The 16,711-nt window shown below is 41.2% G+C and overlaps 1 protein-coding gene across 1 annotated transcript in view; it reads left to right on the top strand.

Moving 5' to 3' along the window:
- SLC12A8 (solute carrier family 12 member 8) overlaps window positions 1-16,711 on the top strand; it is a 130,392-nt gene that overhangs the window by 27,933 nt on the left and 85,748 nt on the right. The window contains exon 5 of the mRNA XM_069471981.1: window positions 6,341-6,572. Within this exon, the coding sequence (XP_069328082.1) occupies window positions 6,341-6,572 (232 nt within the window). The remainder of the gene's footprint in view (window positions 1-6,340; window positions 6,573-16,711) is intronic.

Below are 16,711 nucleotides of genomic sequence, written 5' to 3'. Positions count from 1 at the left end.
GAGACGTGGTTGCATGGGCCTCCCTGCGCTTTGCCTGCCTTTGCGTCCGGCCTCGGTCCCTGGGCGGCGTCTGGGTGTGCCTCTGCTTCTCCTGAAGCCGGCCTGGGCCGGGAGTCTCCAGTCAAGCTGTGGTTACTGTATAATCCTTTTTATATGTTGCTGAATTTGGTTTTTTTAGTATTTTGTTGAGGATTTTTGTGTACCTATTCACGAGGGATGGTGGTCTGTAATTTTCTTGTGATGTCTTTGTCTGGTTTTGGTTTCAGGATAATACTGGCCTCATAGAATGAGTTGGGAGGTGTTCCCTCCTCTTCTAGTTTTTTTGGGGAGGGAGAGTTTGTGAAGGATTGGTGTTCATCCTTTAAACATTTGGGAGAATTTAGCAGTGAAATCATCTGGTCCTGGACTTTTCCTTGTAGAAAGTTTTTGATTACCAATTCAATTTCTTTGCTTATTTAGACACATTCTGATTTTCTATTTCTTCTTCAGTCAGTTTTGACAGTTTGTATCTTTCTAGACATTTGTCCATTTCATCTATTATCTAATGTATTGGCATATTAATTGTTTATGATTCCCTTGTAATCTTTTTTATTTTTGTAAGGTTGGTGGTAATGTCTCCCCTTTCATTTCTGATTTTAGTAATTTGAGTCTTCTCTCTCTCTCTCTTTTTTTTTTTTTTGTCAGTCTAGATAAAGGTTTGTCTGCATAAAAGAAACCCCAATTTTTGGCTTTGTTGATTTTTCTCTATTATTTTTCTGGTCTCTATTCCGTTTATTTCTGCTCTAATCTTTATTATTTCCTTCTTCCTGCTTGCTTTGGGTTTAGTTTGCTCTTCTTTTTCTAGTTTCTTAAGGTGACAGATGAGGTTATGGATTTGAGCTCTTTCTTCTTCGAGGGTGTGGCTGAGGTTTCCGAGGCTCCCTAGTCCTGTTCTTAATACCCGCCTCACCCTCCTCCCGGGCATGAGTGCATTCGTTTATTTTTATGATTGCCAGAGCAGATTGCCTGGTTTTGCCCCAAAGCAGAGGCTGACAAACTTTTATAAAGGGCCAGATAGTAAATATTTTGGGTTTTGTGGTGGGTCATTTGTCTCTGTCGCAACAACCAAAGTCTGCTGTTGTAGTGTGAACACAGCCATAGGAAACATTAAAAAAAAAAAAAAATGAGCATAGCTGTGTCTCAATAAAACTTTGTTTACCAAAACAGGCAGCAAGCAAGATTTGGCCAGTGGGCCAAAGTTTGCCGACCCTTGCCCTAGAGCATCAACATTTAGGAGATACACACACTTAAAATAATGGTTGTAAATGTTTACAAGATCTTGTTATTGCCCTGCACCCTCCAGAACCCTCCCCCGTCCTCTTCCCGAGGCCTTGGTGTCTGGCCTGCTCTGTGGGACCAGACTTCTTGGCAACAGAGGAGAGGACGGACTAGAGACCCCTCACTCCCTGCTCCACTCACCTGTGTGGGCCCGAGGGCTTCTTTAGGGTTGCTTACCCCGGACACCAAAATGTCCAGCTTCAGCCTGCACTGATAAGTCTGAAAGTGTTTTTTAGTGGCTAAGATGCTCTGTGCTGGACTCCATACAAAGGCAATGGAGGACTGGAAAGTTTTTTTTGTTTGTTTGTTTTTGAGACAGAGTCTCACTCTGTTGCCCTGGCTTGAGTGCCGTGGCGTCAGCCTAGCTCACAGCAACCTCAAACTCCTGGGCTCAAGCGATCCTCCTGCCTCAGCCTTCCAAGTAGCTGGGACTACAGGCACACACCACCATGCCCAGCTAATTTTTCTATATATTTTTAGTTGTCCGGCTAATTTCTTTCTATTTTTTTAGTAGAGCCAGGGTCTCACTCTTGCTCAGGCTGGTCTTGAACTCCTGAGCTCAAACGATCCGCCCGTCTCGGCCTCCCGGAGTGCTAGGGTTACAGGTGTGAGCCACCGCACCCGGCCTGGAAAGTTTTATAGACCTGATCTAGGCCTGGAGTTTCTGTTATGGGAAGGAACACATATGCAGGACCTAAGTGTTAATCCACCAACTTCGACCTTAAATCAGGGGGCTTGTGTCAGAAGGGGAGGGGTGTTGAGGGGCAGCTCTGGTCCTCTGGGTAGGTACCCAAAGATGAAAGGAAAAATGCCTGTGATTGTGAATGGGCAATTTTGCTAAAGCAAATAGCTTGCAATGGAGGTATTGTACCCTGAAGATGGGCTACCTCCTCTCTTTAAAATGGTGGGCAACACACCCTGCCTCTTGTGAGAGGGAGTTAGAAGCTTCTCTGTAGAGAGTGAAAAAGGAAAAGGAATGGCTGTGATTATAAACTTTAGGAGGAAATAAAAATACTTTTAAAATCAAATGAACTCTGGAGATGTTTACACATTAAACAAAGTGCCAGGAGTGTTTTCCAAGTAAGAGCAGTATTTAGTTTGGAAAGTAGATGCATCTAGGGTAGTTGGATCTAGGGGAAGGCCTGGCAGTCCCTGAATGTCTACACTTGGCCCAAGGGGTGACTGGCGCTGAGACCAGTCCTGTGTTGACTATCAGGAGCCCAGTGTAGGCAAAGGCCTTGAGTGCTGGGCTGCCCCTAAACGTAGCTGGACTGGGCTGTAACGTACTCCATTTTCGTTTTTGCATGAACGTAATAGTACTGTTAATATGTTTGTTTTTATTTTTTTCCTTTATAAAAGGCGTTGACAATTACAAACTGATGTACATCAGAGCCAGTTAACACATTGGAGAGAATGTAAAGAAAGCCTTTCCCCCACACCCTTGAGGTGACCAATGAAAACACCTTTCCCTTTGCTTACATACACTTATTACATTTTGTATGTTTTTGCTTGTTTTTATAAAAATGGGGACACATTTCATACTCTATTCTATGGCTTGTATTTCTCACTTGACATTAAGTCATAGATAGACATTTCCTCTTGGTCAAAGCTTTAAACTAATGTTTTTTAAATGGTTGCTTAATATTGTATAATATTAATATACCATAATTTATGGCACAATTTTATATTCATTCTTTTATTCTCCTCTGTATGAGTAATTTTATTAGGAATATCTAATTGATTCTTTTTAAAGGATCAGCTTTCGTTTTTTGTATTTTTTTCTTTGTAATTTTTCTTCTATGTCATTAATTTCATATTTCCTTAAATATTTCTCTCTACTTTCTTTTTATTTACAATGATCTTTTCATGGTTTCTGAAGTTAAATTTTTTTCCTCTATTTTTCTTCCTTTTTTAACTAATAAAAAATTTAAGACTATACTTTTTTTTCTTTTGTTCATTTATTTATTTTTTTAGAGATGAGGGTCTCACTATGTTGCCCAGGCTGGATTCAATCTCCTGGGCTCCAGTGATCCTCCTGCCTCAGCCTCTCAAGTAAATGGGATCATAGGCATGTGCCTGCTACTGTGCCCAGTTTACTTTTTTTCTTTTTCTTTTGAATACAAGTTTAGTTATGTCTGTTGAGTTTTAGAATAAAATATTCACCTTTTCATTAATTTCTAGGTAATTTGAGGTTTTATTTCCTATTTCTCCTGACTTGGCCATTATGGGCCAAATTTATTTCTATTGCATTCTTGTTGATTTGGAAGTTCTACTCTGTTTTTAACTCTGCTAGCAGTTACATTCTACCCTTATAAGACATAATTAAACTTATATTTTTCTTTTATACTTTTTCTATACTTCCCAACCAAGACACATTGTTTACTAGCTCCTCCGCTGACCAACTATGAAATCTCTACAACACCTTTACTTTCCCACTCTCCATAAATATCCTCACCTCTTGTCCTCAAACTCTTAGATTTTGAAAAGATAGTTTAATTTTAGACTGTTATTGCTTTCCCTTAAAGTAAGTCTCTTTGGTTTCAAGAATCCTTATTTACAACTTACATTGCAAATTCCCAGTACCATTATCATTATCTATTTAGTATTAGCAAAGTATTTTTTGATATTCACAGCTAGCTACTGTTTCCTCTTCTTCAATGCGATAATAACAAAGTAATAATGATAATGCCAGTGCTATCATTTCTATAACTCCATGAGCCAGAAATTGTTCTAGGACTTTGCACAAATTATCTTGTTTAAATCTCACTGTAACCTTTTGAAGTAAGTATTGTTATTATCTGCGTTTCGCAGAGAAGTGAAAACACTTTCTCAAGTCACAAGGATTTGGCCTTTGGCCTCACAATCTGCGCTCCTCACCTCCATGCTCTTATGAGTGTCTTGAAGAGCTTTTTTTTTTCGCTTGTTGATGGCATCTTTGGGCTAAAAAGCAATGTTAGGTACCAACCTGAAAGGATAAGATTGCTGGAGTTACTGGGAACAAAAGGCAGCATTTACAGCTTGGCTGGCCTCCTGTGAACAAATTCTGTTCTGCTGCAAGAAGAGAAAATCGGTTTGGAAACTCCAGATGCGAATGGTCACACTCAAGTTCTGGCCTCATTCTCAGTGTGTTAGAGATGTCAGACACCTGGGAAAGTGGTGCCCATATAAATGATGATCATGACCACATTTTTGTCATTTGTTTTTTAAAAGTTAGATAAGTGTGACCATGAGGAGTCCTGTTGACCTGGCCATATACCGATGAAATAACATCATTATCACCACCACATCTGGTGTTTAATCAGGGGCAACTCTTGAGTTCTGAGGTCTCTCCCTCCCTCTTTCTCTCTCTCTCTCTGTCTGTCTCAGAGATGACTGCATTCCCCCCACATTTCTTGGGCTTCCCCCTTCACCCAAAGATGGATAGAAATGCTTGTCACTATGGGATATTGGAAGGGCTGGAATAACAGTTTAAGCTAAATGTGTAAATGTGGGTGATGCTGACAAAAATGTCATACACCTACTTGCAAAGTGAGCTGATTTCAGTGAAGAACGGCCTTGTTCCCCAGCCCCCTCAAATACAGAAGTTGTATTATCACCCTCTGGCCTTTATACAAAGGGGCTGGGACCTCGTGGTGCCTGCTTCCCACAGCGCTTTTCATACTGTCAGCATATCACAAAGTATCTATTGGATGCTTACAGCGTGCCTAGCAAGTGCAGCGTATTTTAAGAGGTGTAATCAGCATAAAAATTTTTAAGATGTTTGCATTGTTGGTGGTGGGAGGGGAAAGACAAACGTATAAGCATGAAATGATAATAGAATATGGAACCAGATAATTAATTGTATGACACTGGTGGTGAGCATATTTATTTAGAAAAGAATGGTGAGGAAAGGCTTCATGGGAAAACAGGGACTTGAATGAGGCCCTAATAGAATTTGTTCCCTGGGAGAACGGCAAGGGCAGGGCTACAGTGGTGGGAGTGACCAGTTGGACCAGGTGACAGTGAAGGGACAAACCTGAGGAGAGAAGGGGGCTGAGGCTGAGGAATCGTGGAAAGTGAGGCTGTTGTTATTTTCAAGCTATTTAATTTGAAATGATCTTTTGAATAGTTCCAAAAAGGTGAAATTATGATTCTCAGGCAAATATAAAATAAATATGTACCAAAGATTTATTGAATGCCTGAATTAATGCAGGAGCCAGTAAAATGTTAAAGAGCAACGGAGAAGGATACTGGATGGGTAGAGATCAAAGTCATAAATTCATAGTTAGGCAACTTAATAAATAAATGTAAGGATAAGAATGCTGGGTTAGATACAAAATCAGTTAATGTCTTACAGGACAACAAACCCTAATCTTTTGGGTTATCTGTACCACTGAACAGAAGTTATTTGCATCTCTACTTAAAAAAAAAAAATCTATAAGTGAACATGTAACTTCATTAAGTCTGGGACATTTAATACATTTAATCAATAGCAAATAGTAAGTCAAACTAAATACATTCACTTAGATAGTCCTTGGGTAGCCTTTGTCACATATGACATTGAAAAAGGTGTGCCAAGTTTTTTTTCTATTTCCAAGTTTTAGATAATTTTAAAAATAATACTGACCTACAAAGACATGGAGAAAAAGACTGTGGTTTGCTGCAGCGCCCTTTTATGGCTCTGTAGATGGGCCTCCCATGTGTTCTTGTTCTGTATTTATTAATAGTTCTTGAATAACTCGGACAGAGAAATTCAAAGGCCTCCTTGGCCTCTTCCTCCCATAGTCTTTTCATCTTAGTTACCAGCTCTCAGCTTGGGCTCAGTGTTCAGTCTCTGGGGAAGATACAGAGCAGAAATGGGGCTAGAGACAGGCTCTCAGGCGGGAAGGGCTGGTTTAACCCCACGCTGGGTCCCAGATGCTGAGCCAGCTGGCGGTGAGTGTGTCGACAGGGGAGCAGGGTTCTCAGTGTTGGGCAGTTCTGCCCGTGGGCTCCTGATTCTCTTCTCTCTTGATGACTCTTCCCACCTGGAATTGCATGTCAGTGTGTTGCAGGGGCCATGTACATCACCGGCTTCGCTGAATCCATCTCAGATTTGCTGGGCCTCAGGAATATCTGGGCTGTGCGAGGAATTTCAGTTGTGGTGCTTCTGGCCTTGCTGGGGATTAACCTAGCGGGTGTCAAGTGGATAATTCGCCTCCAGCTGCTGCTGCTGTTCCTGCTGGCCGTATCCACACTGGACTTTGTGGTGGGCTCCTTCACCCACCTGGACCCAGGTAAGCCGTATAGCTTTATGGATTTGCACTGCTTTGTAGATGTTTATAGGAGTGCGTTTGCAGACTGCGTATACCCTCCCCCATAGGCTTTACTTCCGGTTAGTGTGGGCGGTTCCTGGATCACGTGTGCCGGTGAGTCTTGGTGCAGTTTCATGGGGCTGGAAGCTCCTCTTCACACAGACATTGCTTAGCACGTTTTTCACATGTCCTTTTTATTTACTTTCTATTAAATAAAAGCCAGAAAATATAGCTTAAACAAAAAGGCAGAACTGGATGAATAAATATCAAATTCATAACAGTGATTGGGAGAGTGGGCAAGAAATAGATATGTGGGTAGGGAATAAAACAGACTTTAATTTTATCTGTCATAGTTTATATCTTTTTTCTTTTTTTTTTAAAGGACTTGATATAAATATAACAAATGTTAACACTTGTCATTTCTGGGAGATGGGGACAGATATATGTTTGATTATTTATAGTTTTCAATGTTAAATTTTTTCAAAATATAAATAAGAATCCATTAAGTAAGCTCAAAGAAAATAAGCAGCCAGGTATAGTTTTGTATCATTTAGAAATGTGTCATGCATTTGCAAGCAATCGCTGTTTACTCTAACCCTGGGTTTTTCTCATCCTTCAGGATGCCTGGCAACTCCAATCCTAAATTCTTATGCCTTGAATGAAAAGCTATTACCAGAGTGTCCATAACTTTGTAGCTTTATGATTTGGGTTGGTTCAGCATCAGAAGTCTTTGCTCCTGTCTGAAGTACAGAGCTATTCCTAGGATGCTGTAGAAAAACGGTAACTGCATGCTATTTCGCACTTCAGGGATTCTGTCTTTAGTATGGCAGTAGTGACCAGGCGTCTACACTGGAATTTGGACGGGGAATGGGAGCTGAGGCCACCAGCTGTGTTTTTTAAAGAATCTGCAGCACAGACAATAACCTGTGATGACAGTGGTGGTGGCGGTCGTGGCAACTGCATTTCGCTGAGCACTTGCTATGTGCCAGGCACCGTGCTTAGTGCTTTTCACGGCTTATCTTACTTAATCCTTACCATAGCTTCTTAAGATAAGAACACTTATACCGATTGTACAGATGAGGAAACTGGGGCTCAAATGTTATGTAGTTTGTGGTGATGGACGGCAGAGCTGGGATCTGAAAATAGATCCATTCGATGCTAAAGCCGAGCTGTTCCCTGAGGTGAGAAGCGGGGCCTGTTTCCACACCACGTGCGGTCGTTTTGTGATAGCAACTCTGCTGTTCCCCTCCGAGGCTGCCCCTGCTGTGTCTAAATGGGCTTTTATACAAATGTTTGTTGTAGGAAAGTCAGAATTCAGTTGGTTCAACTGATCTGGCCTCACCACTTCCTCATATGTACAATTTCTTGTGTTGGAAAATTGCCACTCCCCCGAACTCCCTGAATGTCCTTTGCCTTCTGGCATCCTGGTCCCTCTCCAAAAACCCCTAGGCTGCCCCACCCAGTGGCCTGGACCTACTCCAGGGCTAAGGGCCGATGTGGTTTCCATACTGATCACCTGCAGCCTGGGCCTTGCAGCTTGCTAAATATTTGGAGCTTCTCTGTTGGAGGGAAAGGGCGATTTTTTCCTGGCCCTGCACCACTCTGCACAGACAGCCCACAAACCAAAGGAAACTTACTGGCCTTTGGCTGTCGGACTATCAGTGAAGGAGAGGAAGAGTCTGGTCTGGTCCCTGATTCCCAGGTGCTTTTCCCTGCCATTGACGTGGTTGCCAAGAGCGCGATTGGTTAAGTTGCAGGGTGATACTACCGGCTTCTTGGAAACCTTACACCAGGCTGCTGTATTTTCCTTCTTCTTGATTAAAAGTTTTCTTGGCTACTCTTTTAAGTTACTCCAAATATTTCTCTTTCCTTCTGGTCAATACATTAGCAGGGTGTAGTGTGAAATGAAATTTATTTTTAATCATTCCCATAGCAACTGGTCCCTCTAGAATCTGTTTTTGGTATCACTGATGTCTTATATGGGCTACTTTCTTTGCGGTTAAAAATCCAACTGAAACCAAACTATAAACTTTCAGAATGAATTTAGCAGAATGATTTCAACTCTCAAAAAAGAAAAAAAAAAAAGAAAATATATATAGATATTTGAAAAAAGACTAGAAGGAACTGTGCCTAAGTGTTAACCGTGATTATTTTTCTATTGAGACTATGTATGGCTGTATTATCTTACTTCTACTTTTCCTTCAATTGACTGGTGTTTTTTTTTTTTTTTTAACTCATTTAAAAATGAGTGTGGACTCATTTTTAGAGCAGTTTTAGGTTTACAGAAAATTGAGCAGATAGTACAGAAGTTCCTATATACCCCTTCGCACCCTCTGCCATCACAGCTTCCTCTATTATTAACATCTTGTGTTAATGGGGTACATTTGTGACAAGTGACACACAAATATTGATACATTATTATTGACTGAGGTCCATAGTTTAGTGTTATACATTCTGTGGGTTTTGACAAATGTATTATATTAATACAATGCCATGTGTCCACCATTACAATATCATACAGAAGAGTTTCACTGCCCTAAAAATCCCCTGTGCTCTGCCTGTAAACCCCCCTAATTCCTGGCAACCACCAATCTTTTTACTGTCTCCATAGTTTTTTCTTTTCCAGAATGTCATATAGTTGGAATCTTATAGTATGTAGCATTTTCAGGTTGATTTCTTTCACTTAGTAATGTGCATATAAGGTTCCCCCCTGTCTTTTTGTGGCTCAATAGCTCATTTATTTTTATCATTGAATATTATTCCATTATCTGGATGTATCACAGTTTATTTATTAATTCACCTACTGAAAGACATCTTGGTTGCTTCCAGTTTTTGGCAGTTATGAACAAAACTGTTATAAACATCTGTGTTCAAGTTTTTCTGAGGATACATTTTCAACTCATTTGGATAAATACAATCCAGACACATGATTGTTGGATCATATGGTATGACTATTCTTCACCTCTGTAAGAAACTGTCATACTGGCTCCTAAAGTGGCTGTATCATTTTGCATTTCCACCAGCAATGAATGAGAGTTTCTATTGCTCCACATCCTTGCCAGCATTTGGTATTGTCAGTTTTTTGGTTTTTGGTTTTTTTAGTCATTCTAATAGGTATGCAGTAGTATCTCATTGTTGTTTTAATTCGCAATTCCCCAGTGACAAATGATATCAAGCGTGTTTTTGTATGCTTATTTGCCTTCTGTATATCATCATTGGTGAAGTGTCTGTCTAGATCTTTTGCCCTATTAAAAAATCGGGTTGTTTGTTTTCTTACTGATGAGTTTTAAGTGTTCTTTGTCTATTTTGGATACCAGCCCTTTATCAGATATGTGTTTTGCAAATATTATCTCCCAAGTCTGTGATTTGTCTTTCATTCTCTTAACTATATCTTTTGCAGAGCAGAAGTTTTTGATTGTAATGAAGTCTAACTTATGAATTTTTTTTCATGGTTCATGCTTTGAGTGTTGTACCCAAAAACTCATTGCTAAACCTGAAGTCACCTGGATTTTCTCCTATGTTATCTTTTAGAAGTTTTATGTTTCACTTTTAGGTCTGTGATCCATTTTGAGTTGTTTTTTTGTAAAGGTTGTAAGGTGAGTGTCTAGATTAATTTTTTTGGATTTTTGTATGTGGATGTCTGGTTGTTCCAGCACCATTTGTTGAAAAGACCATCCTGTCTCCATTGAATTACCTTTGTGCCTTTGTCAAGTAACAGTTGACTGTACTGGTGTGGGTCTATTTCTGGGCTCTCTTTTCTGTTCCATTGATATATTTTTCTATTCTTTCTCCAGTGCCATACTGTCTTGATCATTGAGCCCTATAGTAAGTACTGAAGTTGGGTGTCTGTCTTCCACCTTTGTCCCTTTTCACTAGTGTCACTTTTAAAATGAGAAAAAAAAAATTTCTAAGCACACTTAAGACTAACCTATTTCTTTTCCTTTCTTTAAATATAAAGGACTAGAAATAAATCCCAACAATCCTGAAATGTATAATGTAAAAATGTAAAAAATAAAAAACGAAAGTTTCCTCTTTCACTCAATTTCTCCACTTGTCTCTTGGGGTAGATTGGCACGTGTATTAGTTATCTCTTGCTGTCAAACAAATTTCCTCAAAACTTAGTGGCATAAAACAACAATGAACATTTATTATCTCCGGCTCTTTCTGTGCACCAGGAATTTGGGGGTGACTTGGGTGGTGTTCTGGCGTGGGGTCTCTCATGGGACCCTGTTAGCATTAGTCAGCTACAGTCATCGGAAGCCTTGACTGGGGATAGAGGACCTCACTGGCAAGTTGGTACCACCTGTCGTTAGGAGGCCTCAGTTTCTCTCTGTGTGGTCCTTGCCTGAGTGCTGCTTTAGTGATCTCCAGGCACAGGGTGACTGACTTACCCCAGAGCAAACAATCAGAGAAAAAGAGAGAAAAGATGAAAGCTTTCCTTTTTTATGTTCTAGCCTCAGAAGCCACACAGCAGAACTTCACCGTAATCTATGCATTAGAGTGAGTCGCTAAGTCTGGGCCTCATTCGAAGGAAGGGGAATTAGTTTCAACCTTTTGAATGGAGAAGTATCAGAGAATTTGCAGGCACATTTTTAAAGTACATCAGTTAATTTTAAAACCAGAAAAAAAAAATCTTAAGTACACTTAAGTCAAACAATATCTTTCTCTTTATTTTTATTTTAAAGGCAAAATAATTGTTTTTATATTGTAAAAATTAAAATCTTATAAAGTGGAAGTTTTCTCCCCTCACTGTATTCTCCCACCCCTACTTCTCAGAGGGAGATTGGTACCTATCTTTCCAGTTTATTTTCTATACTCATGCAAGCACACGTGCACATGTGCTTATACATAAACACAAACATCATGGTTCTTTGTAAAAATGTCATAAAATTTTACATTGTTTTGCTACTTTCCCTTCCTCCCACTCTTATCATATCATGGGCATCCTTTAATGTAAGTACATTTAAGATTCCCTCATTCTTTTAAAACACCTGCATAGCATTCCATATTATAGATTTAAAATGCTTTATATTAAGAGATTAATTTATTGATGGATATTAGATTTTTCCCCAGCTTATTGCTCTTATATACAAATATTGCTGATGTGAAAATCCTGCACAAAGTTGGAGCTCATTTCTGCAGGATCAAGGCTTATAAATGGAATGCACAGGACAAAGGTCGAACATGTTTTAAATTTTGTTAGGTTCTGCCAAATTGTCCTCCAATAATGTTGGTCCATTCTGAACTCCCGGTAACAGTAGACGAGAGTCACTGGATTCCCCAGACCTTGGAAAATGTTGGATATACTCAATCTTTTAAATTTCTGCCATGTGATAGGCAAAAATGTAATTTTTTAAAAAAATTTGCTTTTCTGGAATCATTAATGAGGATGATTTTTTTCATATTTTTATTGCCACATGTATTGCCTTTTCTTTGAATTGTCTATAATGTTTCCCTGTTTTTTGAGGTTGTCTTTTTAATGATTTATAGAAGGTCTTCTACCTTAGAATTAATTCAACATAAAACAAATATTTGTTTAGGTTTTATTAGTGCTAGACAATGTTAGATATGTTGAAAACTTTTTTTGTAATGTGTCGTCTGTCCTTTGAAAATTGATTTGTATAAGTACTGGAAGTAATACATATACATAAAAACATTCATGTTTGAGCCAAATTGTACTCTGATTGCTTTCATTCTTGTATATCTTCTAGCTTTTCCTGAAATTAAATTTACCCCATGCATTAGTTTCCCAGGGCTGCCCTAACAAATTACTACAACCGAGGTGGCTTAAAACAACAGAAATTTATTTATTTTTTATTTATTTTTTATTTCAGCATATTACAGGGATACAAATGTTTAGGTTACGTATATTGCCCTTGCCCCAGTCAGAGCTTCAAGCATGTCCATCCCTCAGACGTTGCACACCGCACCCATTACGTGTGTATATGCCCATCCTGCCCCCTCCCATCTGCCCCACACCCAGTGAATGTTACTACTATCTGTGCACTTAAGTGTTGATCAGTTAATACCAAATTGATGGTGAGTACATGTGGTGCTTGTTTTTCCATTCTTGTGATACTTCACTTAGTAGAATGGGCTCTAGCTCTATCCAGGATAATACAAGAGGTGCTATATCGCCATTGTTTTTTGTGGCAGAATAGTACTCCATGGTATACATATACATTTTATTAATCTGCTCACGTATTGTCGGGCACTCGGGTTGTTTCCACATCTTTGCAATTGTGAATTGTGCTGCTATAAACATTCGAGTGTAGATGTTTTTTTTATAGAATGTCTTTTGTTCTTTTGGGTAGATGCCCAGTAATGGGATTGCTGGATCAAATGGTAGTTCTACTTGTATCTCTTTGAGGTATCTCCAAATTGCTTTCCACAGAGGTTGTTCTAGTTTGCATTCCCACCAGCAGTGTATGAGTGTTCCTATCTCTCTGCAGTCACACCAACAGCTATTGTTTTGGGACTTTTTGATAAAGGCCATTCTCACTGGAGATAAGTGATATCTCATTGTGGTTTTGATTTGCATTTCCCTGATGATTAGAGATGTTGAGCATTTTTTCATATGTTTGTTATCCGTTATAGTCTGTCTTCTTTTGAAAAGTTTCTGTTCATGTCCTTTGCTCACTTTTTGATAGGGTTGAAATAACAGACATTTATGCTCTCCCAGTTCTGGAAGCTGGAAGTCTGAAATCGAGGTGTTGGCAGGACAGCACTTCCTTCAAAGGGCAGTAGCTCCAGGCTGATCTTACCTGGAGATCCTTAATTTAAGTAAATCTGCAAAGACCCTTTTCCACATATACAGGCTCCTGGGGTTAGGACATGAATGCATTTTTTCAGGGCCACCATCCAACTCACTCTGCTTCATTATTTTTATTTGTTATTTTCTAGGGTTTTATTACCATTTTTAAAAATGCTCCCTCGAACTTTCCAGTACTCATTGGTATTTTCCCAGTGCTCCCTATGTTATGTTTTTCTTCTTGGAGCCTGTCTTCCCCCTTCCTTCCCCTGGATGGACAGTCCCCAGCCTGGATCCCAGCTGTGTGCTGGGTCTTGCTGTCATGGCTGCCAGGTGTGGATCCCTGTCGTCCGGATCCCAGATTATCCTCTTCTGTCTATGATCGAAAACGTCACTTTTCTGCCTTCACATGCGATTGGCAGAAGATATCAAAATCTCAGCTGAAAGTAACTTTCCCATACAACTCTGAAGTTATCATGGCTTTGGCTTTGGCTTTTAGCACTCAGTGGCATCTAGCAGTTTGGTGCTGTTCTGACTTCTATTCTTGGTAGATGACTTTGTTTCTCCTCAAAGTGCTAAGAATCTTCCCTTTATCCCTGATGGTCTAAAATTTCATAATGAAAATTCTTATTCATTGGCCTGGGCATGTTCAGTCTGGGATTTTGAACTTCTTTGACAATTTATTCCTGTTTGTTTTGTCTGTTTTTTTTTTTTCTTTACTGTATGTATGAGCTTTTATTTATGGGAGAATCCTCAGTGGTGCAAGGAGTGTACAGAGCCAAGCAAGACTATGATATTAAGAACCCCTCAGGTTCCCACCTGTTCCCAGCTGCCCCCATACCCAGGGAGGCCTGAAGGGGGCCCTACAGAAGGCAGGTGGTGCCATCTCTACCTCCGCCAGGAGGAAATGTAACTCCACTTTTTTTTTGAGGCAGAGTCTCGCTCTGTCACCTTGGGCTAGAGTGCATGTCAGCCCAGCTCACAGCAACCTCAAACTCCCGGCCTCAAGCGATCCTCCTGCCTCGGCCTCCCAGAGTGCTAGGATTACAGGCGTGAGCCACCACACCCGGCCTTTCTTTGGTTTTTTGATTTGTTTTCTTCTTGAATTCCAACCAGTAAGGTGCTAGAGCTTCTGGTTTGAACTTTCTGTTACTATTATTATTATTTTAATCTTTTCTCTTGTATGGTTCATCTCTTTTTTCCCCCTCCCTACTTTGTGGGACATTTTGTCAACTTTATAAGCAGCCTTTCTACTGAATTTTTTGTTTTGGTTATCTTTCATTTCCAAGAGCTCTTGGTTGTTCCCCAATTGTTAATTTTAAAATCACATCCTGTTCTTGTTTCACAGTTATAATGCTTCCTTCTGACTCTTTCAGGCTATAAAATATAAGGGTAATTTTAATTTTGTTTGAAATTTTCCTTTGCTCTCTATTTTGTCTGTTTTTTCCCCCCAGGATTACCGGCCCCCCCCCCCCCCCCCGCCATGATCTTGTTTTGTTCTCCCTGTTAATTGCCGCCAGCTTTCTTCAAACACCTGGTAGCTCTTGGTCGTTAGTCCATTTTGATGGATGAGGCAGCGCAGGGCTGATCAGCAGTTGTGGGCGCAGCCGCCGTGGGTGGCAGCAGTGGGGGGCGGCATCACCATAGGGTGACCCTGCGGCAAAGTGGCACGTTGCGCTGGAGGTCTCCTGAATGTCAGTTTCCGCAGGTCTCTCCTCTGGTGCAGTTGGTGCTCTCTGGAGAAGAGCTCTCCAGGCGCTTTCCGGGACATGCCTGGCTGCCCAGTTCTGGGAACAGGGCAGGGGACAGAGAAGGGGCTGGGGGCCTCACAGCCAGGGCGCAGACTTTCATTAGTTTGATATTTTTCACCCGGCACGTCCCCCTCCCCTGGGTCCCTCTGTCTCAAGCCATCTCTCTCTGCCATCCCCTCTCTGTGTCATGTCTCCTATTTCATCTCCAAACTTCCTGTACCAGTGAGTCTTCCTCAGGGCCCCATTTCCTCACCTCCCGGCTCCTTAGCCCGCAGGGTGGCAGCCTGGGCCCCTCTTCCTTTCTCCACGTCCTGTCCTGTCCTCCTAAAACAAGCATCATTGCACAAGGCTCTGGGAAGACACAGAGCTTCATTACTGTAAAAAGCTAAATAGCATGACAACTTAATTTAAACAAGACACTCTCAAGCATTTGTTTGGCTTAAAGCTCTTAAAATGCCGTTCTGTTGGCTCATATTTTCGTTTATGTAAGATGAGTGTCATGCCAAAACGATCTTATTGCCATAGAAGTCAGGCAAATATAGAGAAAATACATTTTAGAAAATAAAGTAACATGTGGTACATTTGAATTCCTTGTTCTGCATTTAAAACTGAAATCATGCATCTCCAAGCTTAATTTTTTGGTTCTCTAGGAAGACGGTGGCCTGGCCTCTCTCTGTAGTAGCCTCACACGGCCCACTGTGCCCTGCCGTGGCACTCTGCCACCCGTGCACAGCAGGGCCAGGCGCCCGTCCAGCTCTCGCTGAATCCAGCAGGTGGGATCCGCTTCTGCTGGCTGAGGAGGGGCTTGTGCTTGGCTGTAAGGCCAAGGTCACTGCCTGGGAGCTACAAAGGTGGTGGAGCAAACATGCCTGCCTCTCCCGCTGCCGAGATTGCTCTATCTGAGGTCCCAGTGACCCTCCATCTCCAAATCCGGGGAATTTACTCATTTCTTATACGTGACGCCTTTTGTCCCGTTGACCATGTATGCTGATTTGAAATCATCTACTCTGATTACTTCTGTGACAGGACACTGTCTTGGCTCTCTTCTTGGTCTTCCTGTCGCCTGATGTGGGCAGGGGGGCCCCAGGGCTCAGTCCTCTGCTGTCAGTGATGACTTGCTGCCCCTCTCCTCACAGATAACCTTCCGCCACCCCTCTGCCCTGGTGGCTGTCCTCTGCACCGCCAGCTCTCTGGAACCGAGCTCCTATATCACCGACTCCTGCTGGCTCTCTACCTGGCTGGCTGGGCACCATCCTGAACTAAAGACAAGCAAAGCTAAAGTCCCCAATTTCCCCCTCCTCCCTTTACTTACCCTCTTCGCCCCTGACCCCCATCCCTGACACCAAATAATCAATGAACAGATAATTAGCTTGTCTTCTGAATGCCTGTCACCATTTCCCTAGGCCTGGAAAACTTGGAAAATGACTTTTATTTCTCCGTCCAGCTTAGGCACTCTTGTCCTTTCAGTTCCCCGGCTCTCACCTTCCACCTGCAGATGTCATTTCTTCTGTGGCCACTCAGATGATTTCCAAATATCAATTTATCCTTTGAGGATCTTCCTTCTGGTTGGCCCCACTATCTCCTAAGGGTGACCAACACCTGTATACCGAAGCCAAATC

This window comes from Eulemur rufifrons, chromosome 7, assembly GCF_041146395.1.
Source record: "Eulemur rufifrons isolate Redbay chromosome 7, OSU_ERuf_1, whole genome shotgun sequence".
Taxonomy (NCBI): Eukaryota; Metazoa; Chordata; class Mammalia; order Primates; family Lemuridae; genus Eulemur; species Eulemur rufifrons.
Note: the sequence above shows the minus strand (reverse complement) of the source record. Positions and strands in the feature narration are given on the sequence as shown.